This window comes from Genypterus blacodes, unplaced genomic scaffold (genome assembly GCF_046128005.1).
Source record: "Genypterus blacodes isolate CSIRO-AG114 ecotype Tasmania unplaced genomic scaffold, CSIRO-AGI_Gbla_v1 ptg000147l_1, whole genome shotgun sequence".
NCBI classification, from domain to species: domain Eukaryota; kingdom Metazoa; phylum Chordata; class Actinopteri; order Ophidiiformes; family Ophidiidae; genus Genypterus; species Genypterus blacodes.
The window spans coordinates 1,499,533-1,515,975 of NW_027466949.1; the positions used below are offsets into that span (position 1 = coordinate 1,499,533).

General features: G+C 46.2%; 1 protein-coding gene across 1 annotated transcript; it reads left to right on the top strand.

Moving 5' to 3' along the window:
- Positions 1-14,335: 14,335 nt before the first annotated feature.
- sox11a (SRY-box transcription factor 11a) lies at positions 14,336-16,046 on the top strand. Its single transcript, XM_076165640.1, has one exon. The coding sequence runs from the start codon at positions 14,494-14,496 to the stop codon at positions 15,622-15,624; it is 1,131 nt and encodes a 376-aa protein (XP_076021755.1). The 5' UTR covers positions 14,336-14,493; the 3' UTR covers positions 15,625-16,046.
- The last annotated feature ends 397 nt before the right edge of the window (positions 16,047-16,443 follow it).

Consider the following 16,443-nt stretch of genomic DNA (forward strand, 5'->3'; position numbering starts at 1 on the left):
AACAGGAAGGCGCACGTTTCCTGTCCTGTCTCAGGCCCATGTGGAATGGAAGGTAACCCGTCCAGGAATGTTTTCAACAGCTTTTCACACAACCTTTCCTTCATTTTCGGGCGACATTTATTGGTTCCAATCTCAGGATTTGCGACTGCTGGGTGGTGCTGGTAAGATCGAACTTTGCTGATTAGTCAGAGGTAATTGTCCCTGAGATAAGACGTCATTTTGAACTAGTCATTGATCAGGACTTGTTAATCGGAATTGCTGGCGAAGCAGAATTAAGCTAACGACATGGTCCCTCAGGTCCCTCAAGAAGTAAACTTTGTGTTTTTCATGAAGAAGCGATCGGTCCATGGCAGTATAGGCATTACTTAGTCTAATGTCCATAATCATCATTGTACTTGAAGAATGTTGTGAATACTAAAGGGACCCAAGATGTTGTTGTTGAACCTTTTCCAAATAGTTCCAGGAAAAGCACTGAGTTTATCAAAAAGTAGTCATTTATTTCCAGACTGCAAAGCCTCCTTTTGTATTTTGATTTATTTTCTTTCTTTCTGTCATTGGGTATGAATCTGTGTGTGCTCGCATTTGGTAAAGTAAAGGTAACAAAGTTTTTGATGTCGCTTTGAACTTTCTCTTGATCTGGGCTAGAACGCTGCTGCGCCGGTCGTGTTGGTTCACGTTTGGTTTTGCGCTGCCGTTCAAAGAGGCAATTGAGTTCAGCAGCACCACAGCGTGACACAATAACTGACTAACGCATTAGCCATTGCTCCGTTTTGATCGAGCGGTCGCCGCGACGTCTGCACACTGACAGACACACACACACACACACACTGAACGGAAACCCTCGGCCCCATTCGCACAAACACACCTCGCCCCTTCGCCGTGTAGCTGTGGGAGCCTTGTCGTGGCCGCGCACTTGTTTTGATGGTGGTCGGTGTCACGGCTGGTTCACATGTTGTTTTGATCCCCGCTGTCAGAGCCCCGTGAGCTCACACAGACGCAGCTGGCCAGGGTGGAGCTGCTCGGGGTGCGCAGGGGAGTTGAAGGACATGGATCCATGCCAACACATTTCATACATAGCACATATCTTACAAGTGCAGCTGAGAATTAGAGATAGGGGACCCTCGCCCCAACGCTGCCCGCCCCACCATCTGCCCGCCTGGGGCCGCGAGCAGGAGGGGGGGGCTCTGTGGCTTTGCTTCAATATTGCCAAACCCCCTCGCCACTACGACCCATCATACATACACACCTTCCTCTCTTCTCTCTTCTCTTGAGGCAATCACTCACTTTTTAATGACAGGGGAACGTTAGTGTGAAGCTGGATGCATTTCTCCCGCGTGTCAATGTAAATGAGAGATTACCGGCGTTTTAGCAGTGATAAAGAGTGGGGGAGGGGGTGGAGGCGTTATTTTCCCCCTCGCCGTCTAATTTTGCTCTTGCTCAGGGCCGGCAAAGGTCTCCCAGCGGAGGTTACAGGTCTCTCCGTGTGGATATAATTAGAAACTTCCGTGTAGCTTTTTAGAAAAATACTCTGCTTCCCCTCGCTTGTTTTCCTTTCACCGTTTATCTCAGCTCTATGGTGACACGATCGGAGGGGGGGGAGTTAACCGCCGTGTTCATCTTTGTGTCTCGACTTGGTGTAAATCTCACATCCTGCTGCTCTCCGGGCCAAATAAAACACAACAAGGAGGAATCCAGAGAATCAGCACGCGTGAAGTTGCACAGAACCGACTGGACCGCCTCGGATGAGCGACATATACAAACACTAAACCTACTTTATCTACATGATGAAACGGTTATCTCCCGGTCGTCCACTCGTCTCGCAATTTTTATTGCATGCGTCGAGAAAAAGCGAGTCAAACAATATAAGATGAACCGTAAAGTGTATTTTGGCAGAGACTGTTTTGCTTAAATTCGGTTGATACGTGTTAAGTTTGGAATCAGTTTGGAAGACATAACGGCCGTCTGTAATATGTGCGAATACAACGGGTCACGCCTGCCAACATGAAAGTCGCTATACATTCAGCGCTGACAGTTATTAGTGGAGAGCTGTTGGCAGATAACTATCAGAGAGAGTCCTCCGCTGCCTTTCATCCTCCTACAATCTGCTATAAATAATAGCAGGTTAGTGAGGAGAGGCCGTCTGACTCATGCGCCGTCTCCACGCTGCCACTGGCCTGCTTCTTCTCCTTTCGCCTAAAGCTGTCATAATGTCAACGAGGGCTTAGCGCACACACAGACACAGGAAGGTTTGCATGCAAAAATTGCGCTGGTTCACACGTGCCTTCATACAGCCCGAGACAGAAGTGAGTACGGAGCAACAGTTCTATGTGGTGCCACCCTTTATATCCTAAAAAACAAATACTTTACATTAAATCAACAAAGACCAGCATTAGCACTCAAATGTACAAGTTCTCATTAAGTGGTGTTGGACCTTAAATTTGGGAACTAAATTGGGAACAATGTCTCATTAATATATTGCAGGAGTTTATCTTTATTTATGTTGTGTTAAAATGATTAATATGCAAATTGCCTGGTAACTAAAGCAGCCAGATGCTGCATGAGTGGTGACGAAAAAGTAAACTCTCAGACGTGTAGTGTGGCAGAAGTATAAAGGAGGAAGTAACAGATTTACTCATGTAGCGTAGGACAAGCGCTCCAAAGTGTACATGTACTTGAGTTAATGCACTTAGTTACTTTCAACCACCGGATCAAGAGAGAAAGGAGGAAAATGTGTTTTCCCTCCGCTTCTCTGCTAAGTATTAGCGTGCGTTGATACAGCTAATTAAACATTTTAATCAGGGATCGCTCTGTATTGATCTTGATCTGCGCCGGCGGGGGTGTGAAGTGTTAACGATAGCGCCGTGATTATTCCTGTCACTCACTCTCACAGCCGTCCCATCAACCAGCGAGAGAGAGAGAGAGAGCAAGAGAGAGAGGGCGCGCAAGAAAGAGAGACGACCACAAAAACAATGAGTTGAAGTCATCGCGACTTATAATTAATCTCTTGTCGACTTCTATTGACACGTCCACTCTTTGATTAAATAATTACCTAAGTGCCATAAGCCTCAGTGATTGAGTCATAATCCTGAATAAGCTGTAACCAGCGTTGGTCACCTCCTTTGCTGCCATTAGCTCATCGTTTGCTTGGCTGCCAGAGCAGCAGCCCCCCCATCTGTTGTGCTCTGGTTCTGGGACAGCCGGTTTGGGTTTCGCTGTTTATAAAACCCGGTAACAGGTTCCTACTTGACTCCTGTGTTTTTATTCTGGCAGTGTATGCAGATGAATTCATACACGCACACACACACATGCCCACGTATGCAAATAACATTCGCACGCATGCCTGCACATTCTGACAAGTGCAGTTTCTCACATTATATTACAGCTCAAACCCACCCACAACAACACACGCACACACACTTCCCTTCACACATGCACTCTCAAACACGTGCATATCTACCCACCTGCCCACCCGTGACTCCCACACCTCACATATAAACAGCCTGGCATCTGTCACAGGGGGGGTCACACGAACACACACACGTGTACGCACGCAAACACAAACAACCCCCGGACACACACACACACGCGCGCACACACACACGCCGTCCTGTTGTCTGCAGCGAGCGCACCTTTTTGACCCTTTGACAGGTACACGCTGGATCTCAAAGTGAGAGGAGAAGCTCAGAGCAGGTCTACAAGTCAGAGACGTGCCCTCTCCATAGGTAGCTGTCCAAGTCCTCAGGGCTCCGGGGGATGGCGGCGCCTCTCCCAGGAAGTCATAACTCTCCTCTCAGGAAGTGAGGTGTGTCTGGAGCGTTATCTACATCTGTCTGGGAGGGAAGCAGGGGGACAAGAGGTCAGACAAGAATGGGACCACTTATATCATGTTTTATGTATGATGTGTGGCATGCGTTTGAATATTTACATGTGTCTGAAGGTGATGCAAATAAAGAAGGGGAAAAAAAGGAAGGAAGTTCAGAGAAGTGTGTTTCCTTTGTCAACAAAGACTCTTTGTAAACTGTTGGGCATGATGCAATTCAAGAACTTAACCAGCAACACCCAGAGAGCATATCAGCCACGCGACCTGCATATATTTAGGTTCAACTGAAGAATGTTGGTTGAAAATCAGTGATCGCGTCCCCCTTGGCTACTCATTTACTGACTGAAGCTGTTTTTTTACTCTTACATACTTGAGAATACACAAGTCTTCAGAATAATATTCAAACATTTGACCACAGTGGGTCATTAGAGTATGTTTCCATCTCATTATATCCTTTAACAACAGTAATGACCTTCAAATGTGAAACTGATTCCAACATTTTTTTACCTCCTTTCCCTGTTCCTGATGGTTCCCCTATATTCCCCCCGGTGCTCGGCACGTCGAACGACCCCTGAAATAACACGTCCCCAGAATATAAATGATCGGCTCCCACAAAGTCGAGTTAAAAGCTTTTGGGGGCGATCCTTGTGAACTCTTCCAACACTCCCAGGCATATAATTAAAAGGTAGTTTCTAATTTCTATGAGAGTAAATTAGCGCCTCGGCTTCATTGTTAAATCATGGCTGGTGGCACATAGCCTGGGGAGATGGATTGAATGGATCAGAGAGGGTTGGACAGTCGCCGGATAATTTTGACAATGGGGTTCGGGGGTATCATCCATCACTCAGGAGCTTACATGAAAGTTTTGACAGGTAGAGGTCATGGCAATGTGGCAGGAGCCAACAGAGATGGATGCCTTTAATTTGGGTAATGAAGAGTTAACCATCTTGGGAGAGCAAGAGGAGCGTTAAATGGGGGAACCGGCCGCCATTAAAAGAAAGTCTTATTTAATTCCTTCAGCCCTAATGAAAGACATTGGAACACAATCCTTGATTGACAACGAGGCCCCTGCTGTAATTCCCTGCAGACAGTTCACTTAAGTTCCCTCCCTTGTTAATCTCAAATATAATGAATTGCAAAACTAAGGTTAAATGTGGCAGCGTGAATTCATTATCACTAATACATTAGGCCGTAAGATGATTTACAGTGCGGTCTCTCTCTTATTTTCATTAACGGTGAATGGCTTTGATTTAGCCCCAGATTCCGCCGGCCTGTTCATCCTCACTATCAATCTCGCACGGCTTGGTCATTGTCCTCCTTTATATCTGACCCCGTCGCTCAAAGAATGGAAATGTGTCGGAGCAGACAACCTGGTGAAAAAAATTATTATTCTGCTTTTAAGCGCGTACAAGACCTCCTCTTTATCGCCGCCTCAGAAATTATATTCATCCTGAGCTGTCATTCAACTTCATCCTTGACCCCGCTCTTATTGTTGCAGGCTTAATGGTAGTGCCTTTGCCACGATAACAGTTAATGCTCCTCTGTCTACCAGCAAAGGCCTGTGAGGTCTATCTCCCACTAAAACACCAGGGACCTTATCTGCATATAGAGGTGATAGGTATATGGACATTCAAAATGCATGTACATGCTCCTCTATCATTCATTAACAAAAAGAAATGCACGTTTCTTTCACAGGTGCAATTCTAATACCTAGCACGCACTGCGTTATTGGACATGCCATTCCATTGCAGGCATCCTGTAACTTGGGCAACATTCCCTGTCTGTTCATATTAACGCTTAGAGGAATGTCATACATACATCAGCCTATTAAGGATATATACCCGCAAGCAACATGCCGTTTGCCCAATTTGCTTCACTGAACATTGCATATAGGCATTGCCTTAATTTGTCACTATTTTCCTTGAATGTTTCCGGTGTGCATGCATGTGTCTGTCTCATGTGTGCGCATGCGTGTGTGCGCGTGCGTGTGTGTACGGCGCTGCCATGTGTTCAGATTCAGATGCTTGGGCATAAATGAGACACATTGTGACCGTGCGCTAAGTAGGGGCTGCAGTAGCTATGGTGAGTGACAGAAAGGTTATGGGCTCCTAATGACAGGGTTTTAAAGCTATGGCTACTGCTAATTGGGGTGATGTGTCCGTCCCATGTCCCCCCAAGACATGTCTAGCAACCACGGATTAGACATGATTAAGGTACTGGTCTTCCCAGTGCTTCAAGACCTCTCACAGTATTTATCTGCAATGGTCAGATTACCCCAATGATGGACAGATAGAGATCGCAAGGGTCACGATATAGCTCGACAGTTAGTTTGAAGCCTATTATAGGCACCTTCACTGGCGCGGCTTTGGAAGTTACATACATCACCAGATCAACCATGAGAGGGAGCGCCATGTCACAGACGGAGAGCCGATGTAATATTTATGCAATCAGCATGTTATATAAAAGTATTTCTAAAGAAATGCCTGGGGATATTTTTCACATGTATAAGTGAAAAGAGAAACGGGAGGCCGTTCCTACACAAAACACAATTACAGAGTGTAAAATCATTATGTTCGGTTGGTAAACAATTTAGTCTAGCATCACACTAAGTACGCTATAATGGGTCTCCCCAATTAAAAAGACACTAATTATGTGTTGCTTCCTCTACAGGTTTACGTGGATTGTAATGCTCTTTTCTGTTTCAAACACTTTCATGCTAAAACGGCATTTTTTTCCAAAGAAATAAATGAAACCGCCACTAATCTCGAAATCTCCCGTGAAGTAAATGAGGCGAGTGCGTCTCTGCCGGACCGTCACCAACCAGGATTCATAACGGTGTAGAGTCACACAGAGAAGCACATAAAGGAATATTTATTTAACGCAAATGTTTATTGGTACTTGTCACCAGGAAAGCCCTGTGCACCAACTGTGAGCGAGTTGATACCATTAAATCATTGCAGTGGTCAAAGTAAACACATTTACAAGAGGAAACGCATCCGCATTGACGCTCTTTCCGTTCGGGTTTTAAATGATCAAATGTGTCGGGGCTTATTCTCTTTCCTCCTTGTTAGTCAGTGGCTCTTCGCATGAGCCTCGCGTGTGTTTTAATTTGCAAAGAGGGCCGAGAACTTCACCGGAGCGGGGGAACTCTATCTTGTTAGAGTGACTCGTCATGTGTGCTTGACAGACACTTATAATGAGATTAGAATGGCAACGTATCAAAGAGGAAATGTTGGAAATAAGAGAAGAGCTAATCCGCTCACTTTTACGGCTAAATTTGTTCTTTCCTTGCTTTCTCCTAACTTTGCCTTCCTGTTCATTATCTGAATTGTCTCGTGGCTCTCATTTTGTAATCCCGAGCTCTTCTATTGACACTGCGAGTCGATCTAAAAAAAGACCCTGTGAGACTGGAATAATAACTGTGAGATTTTTGTGTGATATGCAACCCTGCTTCACTTCTTAGGAGCAGGTAAACTAGATTATTTCTGAATATTAACATAACCGGGAAACAAAATTAACATAATCAACGTAATCGCGTTACTACGCTCGCCCGAGGGTGCGCGATCGTGGCTCCGGAAATGTTCTGACAGCATCCAAACTCTCCTCGACTTGAGGTGCCGTTTTGTTTTAACGTCTTTGCAGAACTTCCTCGCCCTTTTCACCTTGCAAAGACGTCTCTTCATAAAAAGGCCAAATAAAATCACATGAAAGCGCCCGAGCTTTGCCACACTTAAAGTTACACTAGGCCTGTGATCTGCCACACTCATTACCAAACGCTCCGTTATCGATTTCTAGATAGTTGTTAAACACTCTCCCATGCACACAGCTTAGCCCTTCATATCCCTGAGTCTCCTCCAATGACCTTTACTGTTCAGATAGAGATAGCTCTCGGAGCGTGCGGAGGGATGTGGAGGATTTGCAAAAGAGGACATTTATGAAAATCTTTCTTGAAGCCTGTCTGAGAAAGTCTTAAGAGACATGAAGGAAAGGGCAGCGAGTTAGTGTATGGAGGGGACATATTGAGCCTCTGATATGGATGGGATGCAGGAGGAAGAAATACCGGTCTATATGTGCATACGTAATGCAAAGTATAAAGAAGGAAGTGGCTGGACTCTCTTGAAGTTTCCTCTTTTTTTTTTCCTGTGGTGCAATCGGCCTCTCCAGTTGCATTCAGTACATAGAATATTTTCCCGGGAAAGTTTACACATGTGAGGGTTGATATTGAAATGACCTTCCGTAGAGAATCGACTTGGCATTTAACAAATTAAATAACTATAGTACAGCTCAGTTTATGACGTTGGTCGGCTCTTACTTTAGGTCAAAATGAATCTGAGACGTTTGGTTTGTATGGAAAGTAGGCCAAAGGCTGGAAAATCAGCGTGTTTTCCTTGTGGCTCACATGATCATGTTTCTGTTTACATGTCACACGATGTTTACTTGGGCTTTATCGCTGTGCATAGACGTTTGACTTTATAAAGCTGTTGAAGGGAGTCTACATTACCTTATTTCACTTCAGGTTCTGGTGGTTATATGTCACTGAATGTGGTTTGAGCGATTGATTTTTTCTTCTTCTCCCCCCCCCCTCTATTCCCTACGTTGATGAAACCCCTCCTGGTGGCTCCCTGGGGGAATCCATCTTGTGCTGATAACTTTGAGCTATCTTATCTGGTCACTGTTCAAACAAGAGTGAATGCTCAGATTTGCTCCAGGTGTTTGTCTCTCTACGGGTCCATTTCTTCTTGTTTTTGTTTTCAAGGTTAAAGCCTGATTGATGCGGCGGATTTTCCAACAATGCTGTTTTTGTCCAACCGTGTTTGAGCTTGTGGCTAAATCTCTGTCGTTCAGCACGGTAAAGCTGTTGGAAAAGTGAAGCAAAATGCAGCAAATAGGCCTATATGTGACATTGGATTGCTTTGGATCAACTTATAACCACACAGGCCTGTTACTCCGAGTCCACCAGCATCCATTTATTTTCACTTTCAATCTGATTATACGAGAGACAGAATCACTACACGTCTCCATTCTGGCTTCAAATTGTGCCGTTATTAATGGAGGAGAAGTTGGTTTCCCGATGCGAGCGAGCAATGAAGGGGCGAAGCAAAACTAACAAACCCTGACTTTTAATTCTGGGTTATCCAGCGGGCCTACCCACTAATTATAGAGACGTGAAGACCTAACACAGTGCTGCATAAGATTTTGCCCAAAGGCTGTGGATTCTCAATTTGTCATGCTGCTTTGAACTGTCGCTATTCGGCTGTGGGTGCAAAGATCATAAACCAGTAAAACTTCAGAGCACAGGATGCGACTCAGGGTGACTAAGCACAGCGGAGGGCCCCCTTGCTCGCTCTGTGCACAAACTGGCCTGTAGTCAATGCTATCTTATCTTGCGAGGGGGCAAGTCTGGGCTGGCCAGCGGGGAAGCGGAGCCACATGGGCTGACACGGGAACGGCTTCTTAGAAATGAACTGCTTGGGTGAAATATGATAAACAGATCTATTTCTTCAGAGTTGTGCTGCGTGTTTTCTTTTGGCTGTACTTGACCACAACATCTAACTTTTTTAATTGATAAACTGCTGCACAATTCCAACGCTTAGCTGCACGCGTAAACATACAAATTGTTTTATTTCCATGATAAAGATGTGCGGTTTTCATCTCGCTGGCATTAACACGGTAATAAGAACTTTGCTTTTGTCACGCCTTATGTGTAACAATTGTGCAAATTAAACTTTCCGCTGCTCTTTCGATAGTCTTAGTGGTGTGTGAGTGTGTGAGCAAGACCTGACCTGCAGCCATACAATCCATCAGCATTAGTCCTACACAGTCTCCAGACTAAACACACTCTCATTACAGTGGCTGTGAGAGCCTGGAGGGTTCGTCCTCCGCACAAGTTTATTAACACAAGATACAATGTACAACACACGACGAGGTATCCTGGACTCATAGAGTAAACACTGTTTCATAGCTGCTGGTGTATAATTAAAGGATTTAAAATGGCCAGAGCTTATGGAGAATGACATGGCAATATGATTAGTGTAGAACATACTGTACCGTGTAAGCCACGGTTGCTCTAGGATGATGTCATCTCCTCCAGGCCCCTGTGGGTTCTCGTTTCTTAGCCGGGCAGCGTCTGCAGTACAGAGAGGGGAGAGATACTCTGAGGTGGAGAACGCCTCAGTGTATGCTCACATGCTCATATCCCTTACTTACAAGTGTACAGGATTACATTAGAGTCGGAGTATTCAAATTTACTTTGATTCTGTTATATCACATGGACTCGTTTTAGATTTACAGTGCGACACAAGTTTAAGCCACATTTGAGGTTGATCAGCATTGTATGAAAGGCTTCATTTCCTTAAGTGCAGTTTACAATGAAAATAATAAACTGACCAAACTTTAAAAAACAACTTATGTATCTACATTTTTGGGGGATTTTGGTGGATCAGTTGAAGGATTATGTTCCTCCCTCCACCATCCCCCCTCTCTTTTTAAATCCCTACAGTCAACTACACTGGAAACCTCAGTTGCAGAATGGAGTCTTTGTGAATAGAGATGATCAGCGTTTAATCTGACAAGTGTCATATGAATAGGTCAAACTGGTGTTCCACATACTGGCTCGCTCTAACAGAACAATAATGACGGCTCTATCATCTTTTTAAAAATTGTACGTTTCTAAATATAGTCTCCTTCAAAGCTTCATGCAAGCTGGAATGAAAAGTTTTGTGATTAGATTTGGTTTTATGTGGGATATGGAATATAGCATTGTCACTTCATAGACAACTTCCTTTTTCTTCTTGCAGCAGTTTATGCTCTGGGAAAGCTTTGTGTTTGACGGCATGGTAACAAAACAGAACACTTGCATGGGCTAAATTTAGAATACTGTTTGCACCCTATGAATTAGGTGAGAGTTGTTGCAAGTACAAGTACACACAGCGTCCCAACAGCTTTGGCCTCTTATTGTATTTGTGCGTCCCTGTGACAAACATTCCAACACAGTGCTCGGGCTTTGGCTGTTTACATTCACGACAAGACACTCCAGTCTCAAGTATCTGCTAAGCATCAGACCTTGAGAGACAGAGGCCACATCAAGGAGGTCAACAAAGAACCTGACACCCCGGAGATACATTTGCATTGAGTCGAGAATGTAAAGTGATGACGGGGCATAAAATGGTCTTAGAGGAACCCAGACACTTAAGTGGTAAAAACAAAAACCTCCACACTGCTGCGAGATCCTCTTCATTGTCCCAGCTTTTCTTATCTTATGAGCGAGGGGACGATTGTATGATCTTGGAGGAGTGAGACCGCAGCGGCAGGCAGGCATGCAGACAGCGAGACGAACGCAGGGCAGCTGGCATGGCTTGTTTTACTGTCATCTTGCCAGTTTAGACAACTAAATGGGTCATAGTAACAGGCCACCATAAACAAACCATAAATCTCTAATTCATATGCCGGGTATTACGTTTGGATGGGATGAATGGTGAGGCCTGAGAGTCTGCACGGAAAGACACTGGGCAGATACTACTTGCAGACTGCTGGGAGTTGCTGCCTTAATTCCATGCATAGCACCGGATTAACATAAAGTGACTCCACTATGTGGGCTAGAAAAACAGCCATTCACAGCGTGGCAATCAACATTGTAACCTGAGCACACACAGCACATTCAAGAACACGTCTGTCAAGTGAAAAGTTAATTTGCGTTTTTATGTGCTACCAAAACACCTCCCCTTTACCCCCCACATGAGCTTTCACCCCGCCCGCCCCCCCTTCCTCATTGTGAAGCCATCAGATAGTGGCCTGCAGAAGTCCACACCTGTCTCAGGGCTATGCAGAGGAGATGGATCCATGCATTTTGAGCATCAGATAGCCTCTAGCCAGGGTTAGTATTGATCTAACGCTTCACTGGCCCTTTGTGAGAGCAGCAGCTGCTTTGGGGGGCTTTTAGATAAGCAATGCAAAGGGAATTGTTTCTCCTGAAACCCTCTTTCAATGCTCCTACATGAAAACCATCGCTTAATTCAACACTCCATCGCTCTCGAATAAAATGTCCTCTCCCCTGACACTAAAAGCAGCAAATAAGCATTAAAACATCTGCCTTCAGGGCTTTAGAAAGTGCCTGGTATTAGAAATCATGTAGTGATAATGCAAATCTCGGGATTTTCCCCGTTTAATCATATTTAATCTCTAGAGTGAAAAAGAAATGAAAACACAACATGTGTCAGTATCCCACAACTCCCTTTGCTCCTCACTCATACTGATTACAGTCGCTGAATGAGGTAGATGGGAGGGGGGAGGGGGGTCCCGGTACATCTGTGTGAGCAGGCATGGCGCTGAGACCCTCCCTAAGATGACTCATAGGCTGCATGGGCTGACACCAGCACCTCATTCACAGCCAATAATGAGCCATGCTAATGAGCAGGACAGCCACCCTGCATGCTCATCATTAAGCAGTGCGGTGATTCATGTCCAGCATGAAACCATCATATAAAGAGACGGGGCTGGCTGCAGCAGATATGTGGGGACATGATATGGAGTCCTTTCAAGGGCTGCATCGTTTTGTTTGATATGGCTTAAAAAAATATTTTTTTATAGTATTTCTGTGAAGGAATGAGCTCATCTTGGAAAATCTGAAAGGGATGATATACATTAAGTTCCCATCCTCCTGCCTAAGGGGAATGTCCGCTTTTCAAGTGCACATGCAAGGACGATTTCCTAGAATTCCATGCAGCTATATGCTTGCAAATTCTACTTAAATATGACACCATGGTATCAGTTTATTCAGAAAAAAAATACCCTGCTCTATCCACGTCTGTGCCGATCGGGGGATCAAATATCACTCAAATGAATCCGTCAGAAAAAAAAACACGCTGACAGTGAAACATGCATGTGCGTACGCCAACCTCCTGAGACTCCTGCTCCGACACATATATCTGATAAGGCTTAATCAGCACAGGGTGGTCATGATAAAGCATTTCAGCCCTATCTCTGTCTGAGAGAGAGAGAGGGGAGGGGGGGAGACAGAGGGGGGCACTACCTCCTGCGTCTCTGCTCCAAGGATGGAAGGCTAGGGACCCCTCTATCACTCTCTCTCTCTCTCTCTCAAACTGCCTCCGTCTCCTTCTTTCCCCCCCGCGTGCCTCTGTCTTCCTTTATTTTTTCCCCATGCTTCCCTCTCTCTGCATTTCTATCTGCCTCCCTCTGTATCAGTGCACACACTTCTTAAGCCCCAGCTGGGGGAAATACGGTGGCTGGGTGGGGGGAGGGTTTCAAAAGGGTAAGTGATTGCCCTCTAGGGGACGAAGCTGAGAGAAAAAAGCAGGACGCCTTATCGCCCCGGCCTCCAATAGCACACTGCTGGCTACCACCCAGAGCCGGGGGTGTGTATGTGTGTGTGTTGGAAGGAGGGGGGGGGGGGGGGGGGGGGGGGGGGGGGGGGGTACGGGAGACGCCAGCTAGATGCGCCACTGCCTCTTGACACAGCAAACTCAGCAGGGAGCCTTGCATCCACGGCTGGCTGTTTGGGCTCAACTCTGGGCTGCACTGCCAAATGCTGCTGTTTGAATCTGTTATTGCCTCTGCATGCACGCTTTATCCTGTACTACAAGGGCATTATTCAAAACGGATAAGAAATCATAGTGGGCGTGACGTGTGTGTGTGTGCATGTGCTTACTGTAGACTGTGATTCTGGTGTTCACTTTACAGAAGAAAAATATTTGATATCGCATATCCGAGTGGGATATTTTTGGGGAGGTGAGCAAAAAAATATTGCCAGTAAAGGTTTGTTGTCTCATACAGGTTGTAAACAAGATCTGGGGAAACTGGATGTTCTACTGACCTATTTCCTTAATTCAAATGAAAACAGGAGGGGGAAGGAGGAGCTGGGGGGGCTCCTGCAAAAAAGGGAAAACGTGTGTGAAAACACATTCATAGATAACTGTGATGTGATGTTAAAGATAGCAGCATCGAGTCCCTTCCTAAAGCTGCTATTACCATCTGCTCTAATGTCTCCGTCTGCAGGCAGGCAGGCAGGCAGGCACCGCATCCAGACGCCTGCAACAGTGTCCAAGCGCCACCTTCAGTATCCAACCTAGGGGAGGGGGAAAAAAGAGGCAAATAATCACTAACCTACATCTTTTTCCTCCAGACACCTCTGTCTGAGCCACAGTCGCTACTCTAAAGTCTGCCCCTTCACTCCCGTTTCTAGCCTTAAAATAAGGGGGCAGCTCCGGGCTTTTGCCGCGGCTTTATACGCGCTTTGGATCCCGGGTGCGCATCGTTCTAACCGCGTGTTTAATATGCCTGTCTCGCCCGGCGTGTAGCCCCAGACACTGTGTACCACAAATCCCCACCTCCACTCCCAATGAGAGCCGGGGAGAAGAGGAGGAGGAAGAAAAGGGTTAAGGGGAGTCTTGAATCGAGACTGCTGGGCGGAGTGGAAGGGACGTGATTGGGCGGCTGGCCGTGACGCAGGGGACATGAAAAAGCTGATAACTAGTTAAGAAGGCAGTTTGTAACTCTGGAAAAAGAGTGCAGAGCTTTGAGAGACGCTTACAAGAGGACAGAGGACGTGGACCGAACCGGCGAGAGAACCGAGAGTTGAGCTGTCTTGGGCAGTGCGGCTGTTAGGCACTGCGGCGTCCGGAGACAGAGCGACTCGGCGACCAGAGAGGGGGGGGACCATGGTGCAGCACACAGACACCAGCGAGACGGACGGCAGCATGTCCAGGGAGGCTACCGACTCGGAGGAGAGTGAATTTATGGCGTGCAGCCCGGTGCCGATAAACCCGGACTGGTGCAAGACAGCCACCGGCCACATCAAAAGACCCATGAACGCTTTTATGGTTTGGTCCAAGATCGAGAGGAGAAAGATCATGGAGCAGTCGCCGGACATGCACAACGCGGAGATTTCCAAGCGGCTCGGGAAGAGGTGGAAGATGCTGAAGGACAGCGAGAAGATCCCGTTCATCCGGGAGGCGGAGAGACTGCGGCTAAAACACATGGCCGACTACCCCGACTACAAGTACAGACCGAAGAAAAAACCAAAGCTCGACAGCTCCAAATCCTCGGCGCCGTCTCCGGAGAAGTGCGGGAAAATAGCAAAGACTCCTAACAAGAAGTGCTCCAAGATAAAGACGAAGACCGGCTCCAAGTCGTCCCACCACAGCTACGGCGAGGACTGCGTGTTTCCCAGCATAAAAGTTACAAAGACTGTCAAAAGTGAACTCACCGACGAGGACGACGACGACGAGTACGAGGACGACTACCGGATGCGGATTAAGCCGGGGGACGAGGAGCGCCTGAGGCCGTACAACGTAGCCAAAGTTCCCGCGAGTCCAACTTTGAGCTCCTCGGCCGAGTCGGAGGGGGCGAGCATGTACGAGGAAGTGCGGAACAACAACCGACTCTTTTATAATATCAAAAACATTACCAAGCAGAGCGCGTTGCACGCTGCTGCCGTCTCACCAGCATCCTCCAGGTCGGTCTCCACATCTTCCTCCTCCTCCTCGTCTTCTTCTTCTTCTTCCTCCTCCAGCAGCAGCAGCAGCTCCTCTTCTTCTGGCGAGGACGCGGACGATTTGCTGTTTGACTTTAGTTTGAATTTCGCCCCCAGCGCCTCTGGCTCGGAGCTGGGCAACCCCAATTCAGGAAACCTCTCCCTGTCTCTAGTGGATAAGGACCTGGACTCGTTCAGCGAGGGCAGCCTGGGCTCCCATTTTGAATTCCCAGACTATTGCACGCCAGAACTCAGCGAGATGATTGCCGGGGACTGGCTGGAGGCGAACTTTTCCGACCTGGTGTTCACATACTGAACCCGAAAGAACGAGAGAAAGAAAGAGAGAGAAAGAGAAAAAAGTTCCTCTAGTAATAACAGAGAAGGGAGAGATGAAATTATATATGTGTCCCGGTCAACTTGTCCCCCCGTCCCCAGTTCTGCCCCTTTGTGGGTCGCTCCAAAGGTGGAGGACCAGGGGTTTGAGGAATGAGATGCTTATGAAGCTGGTAGCAAAAAATAAAAACAACACAAAAAAAAACTAAAAAGAAGCAAAGTCTGCAGACGTTTTTCTGGCAGCATGACAGGGTTTTATGGATTTTTTTCCTCCCGTAGGTCTGCATTTACTGTTCAGCTTAAAAACGGACCACTACTAAGGGAAAAATCTGTGAACTTCTATGCATCTTCTCCTCTTAAAACGTAAAAAAAAAACACACAAAACAAACTGCAGGGAGCTGAAAACGGACTGTGGACTGACTCGAAGCAAATCTGTGAACTGACAATTTGTTCAGGATGTTCCTTTACAAAAACGGTTTATGTAATTTCTTAAATGCCGCAAAATGTTTGTTTGTTTTTTCTAACTGATTCCGTTTACCTCCTGGTTTGGAAAATTAAAGCAGCCTAAACCTTCTGCAGAGTACAGATGCAGGGGGGAAACATTTTGATACATAACAGACCTCATCTTTTTAAAAGAAAAGTAAGATATTTTCAGGCATATTTTTGTACAGTTAAAAAGGGAATGTACTTACTGTGCTTTCAGTGAGTTTCAGGCACTTCTTCCCTTTATCATTTGTTTTTAGCATGCAAGGGAGTCCTGGTTTTAAGGATTAAGTTAAATTAAGACTTGCATCAAAAATGC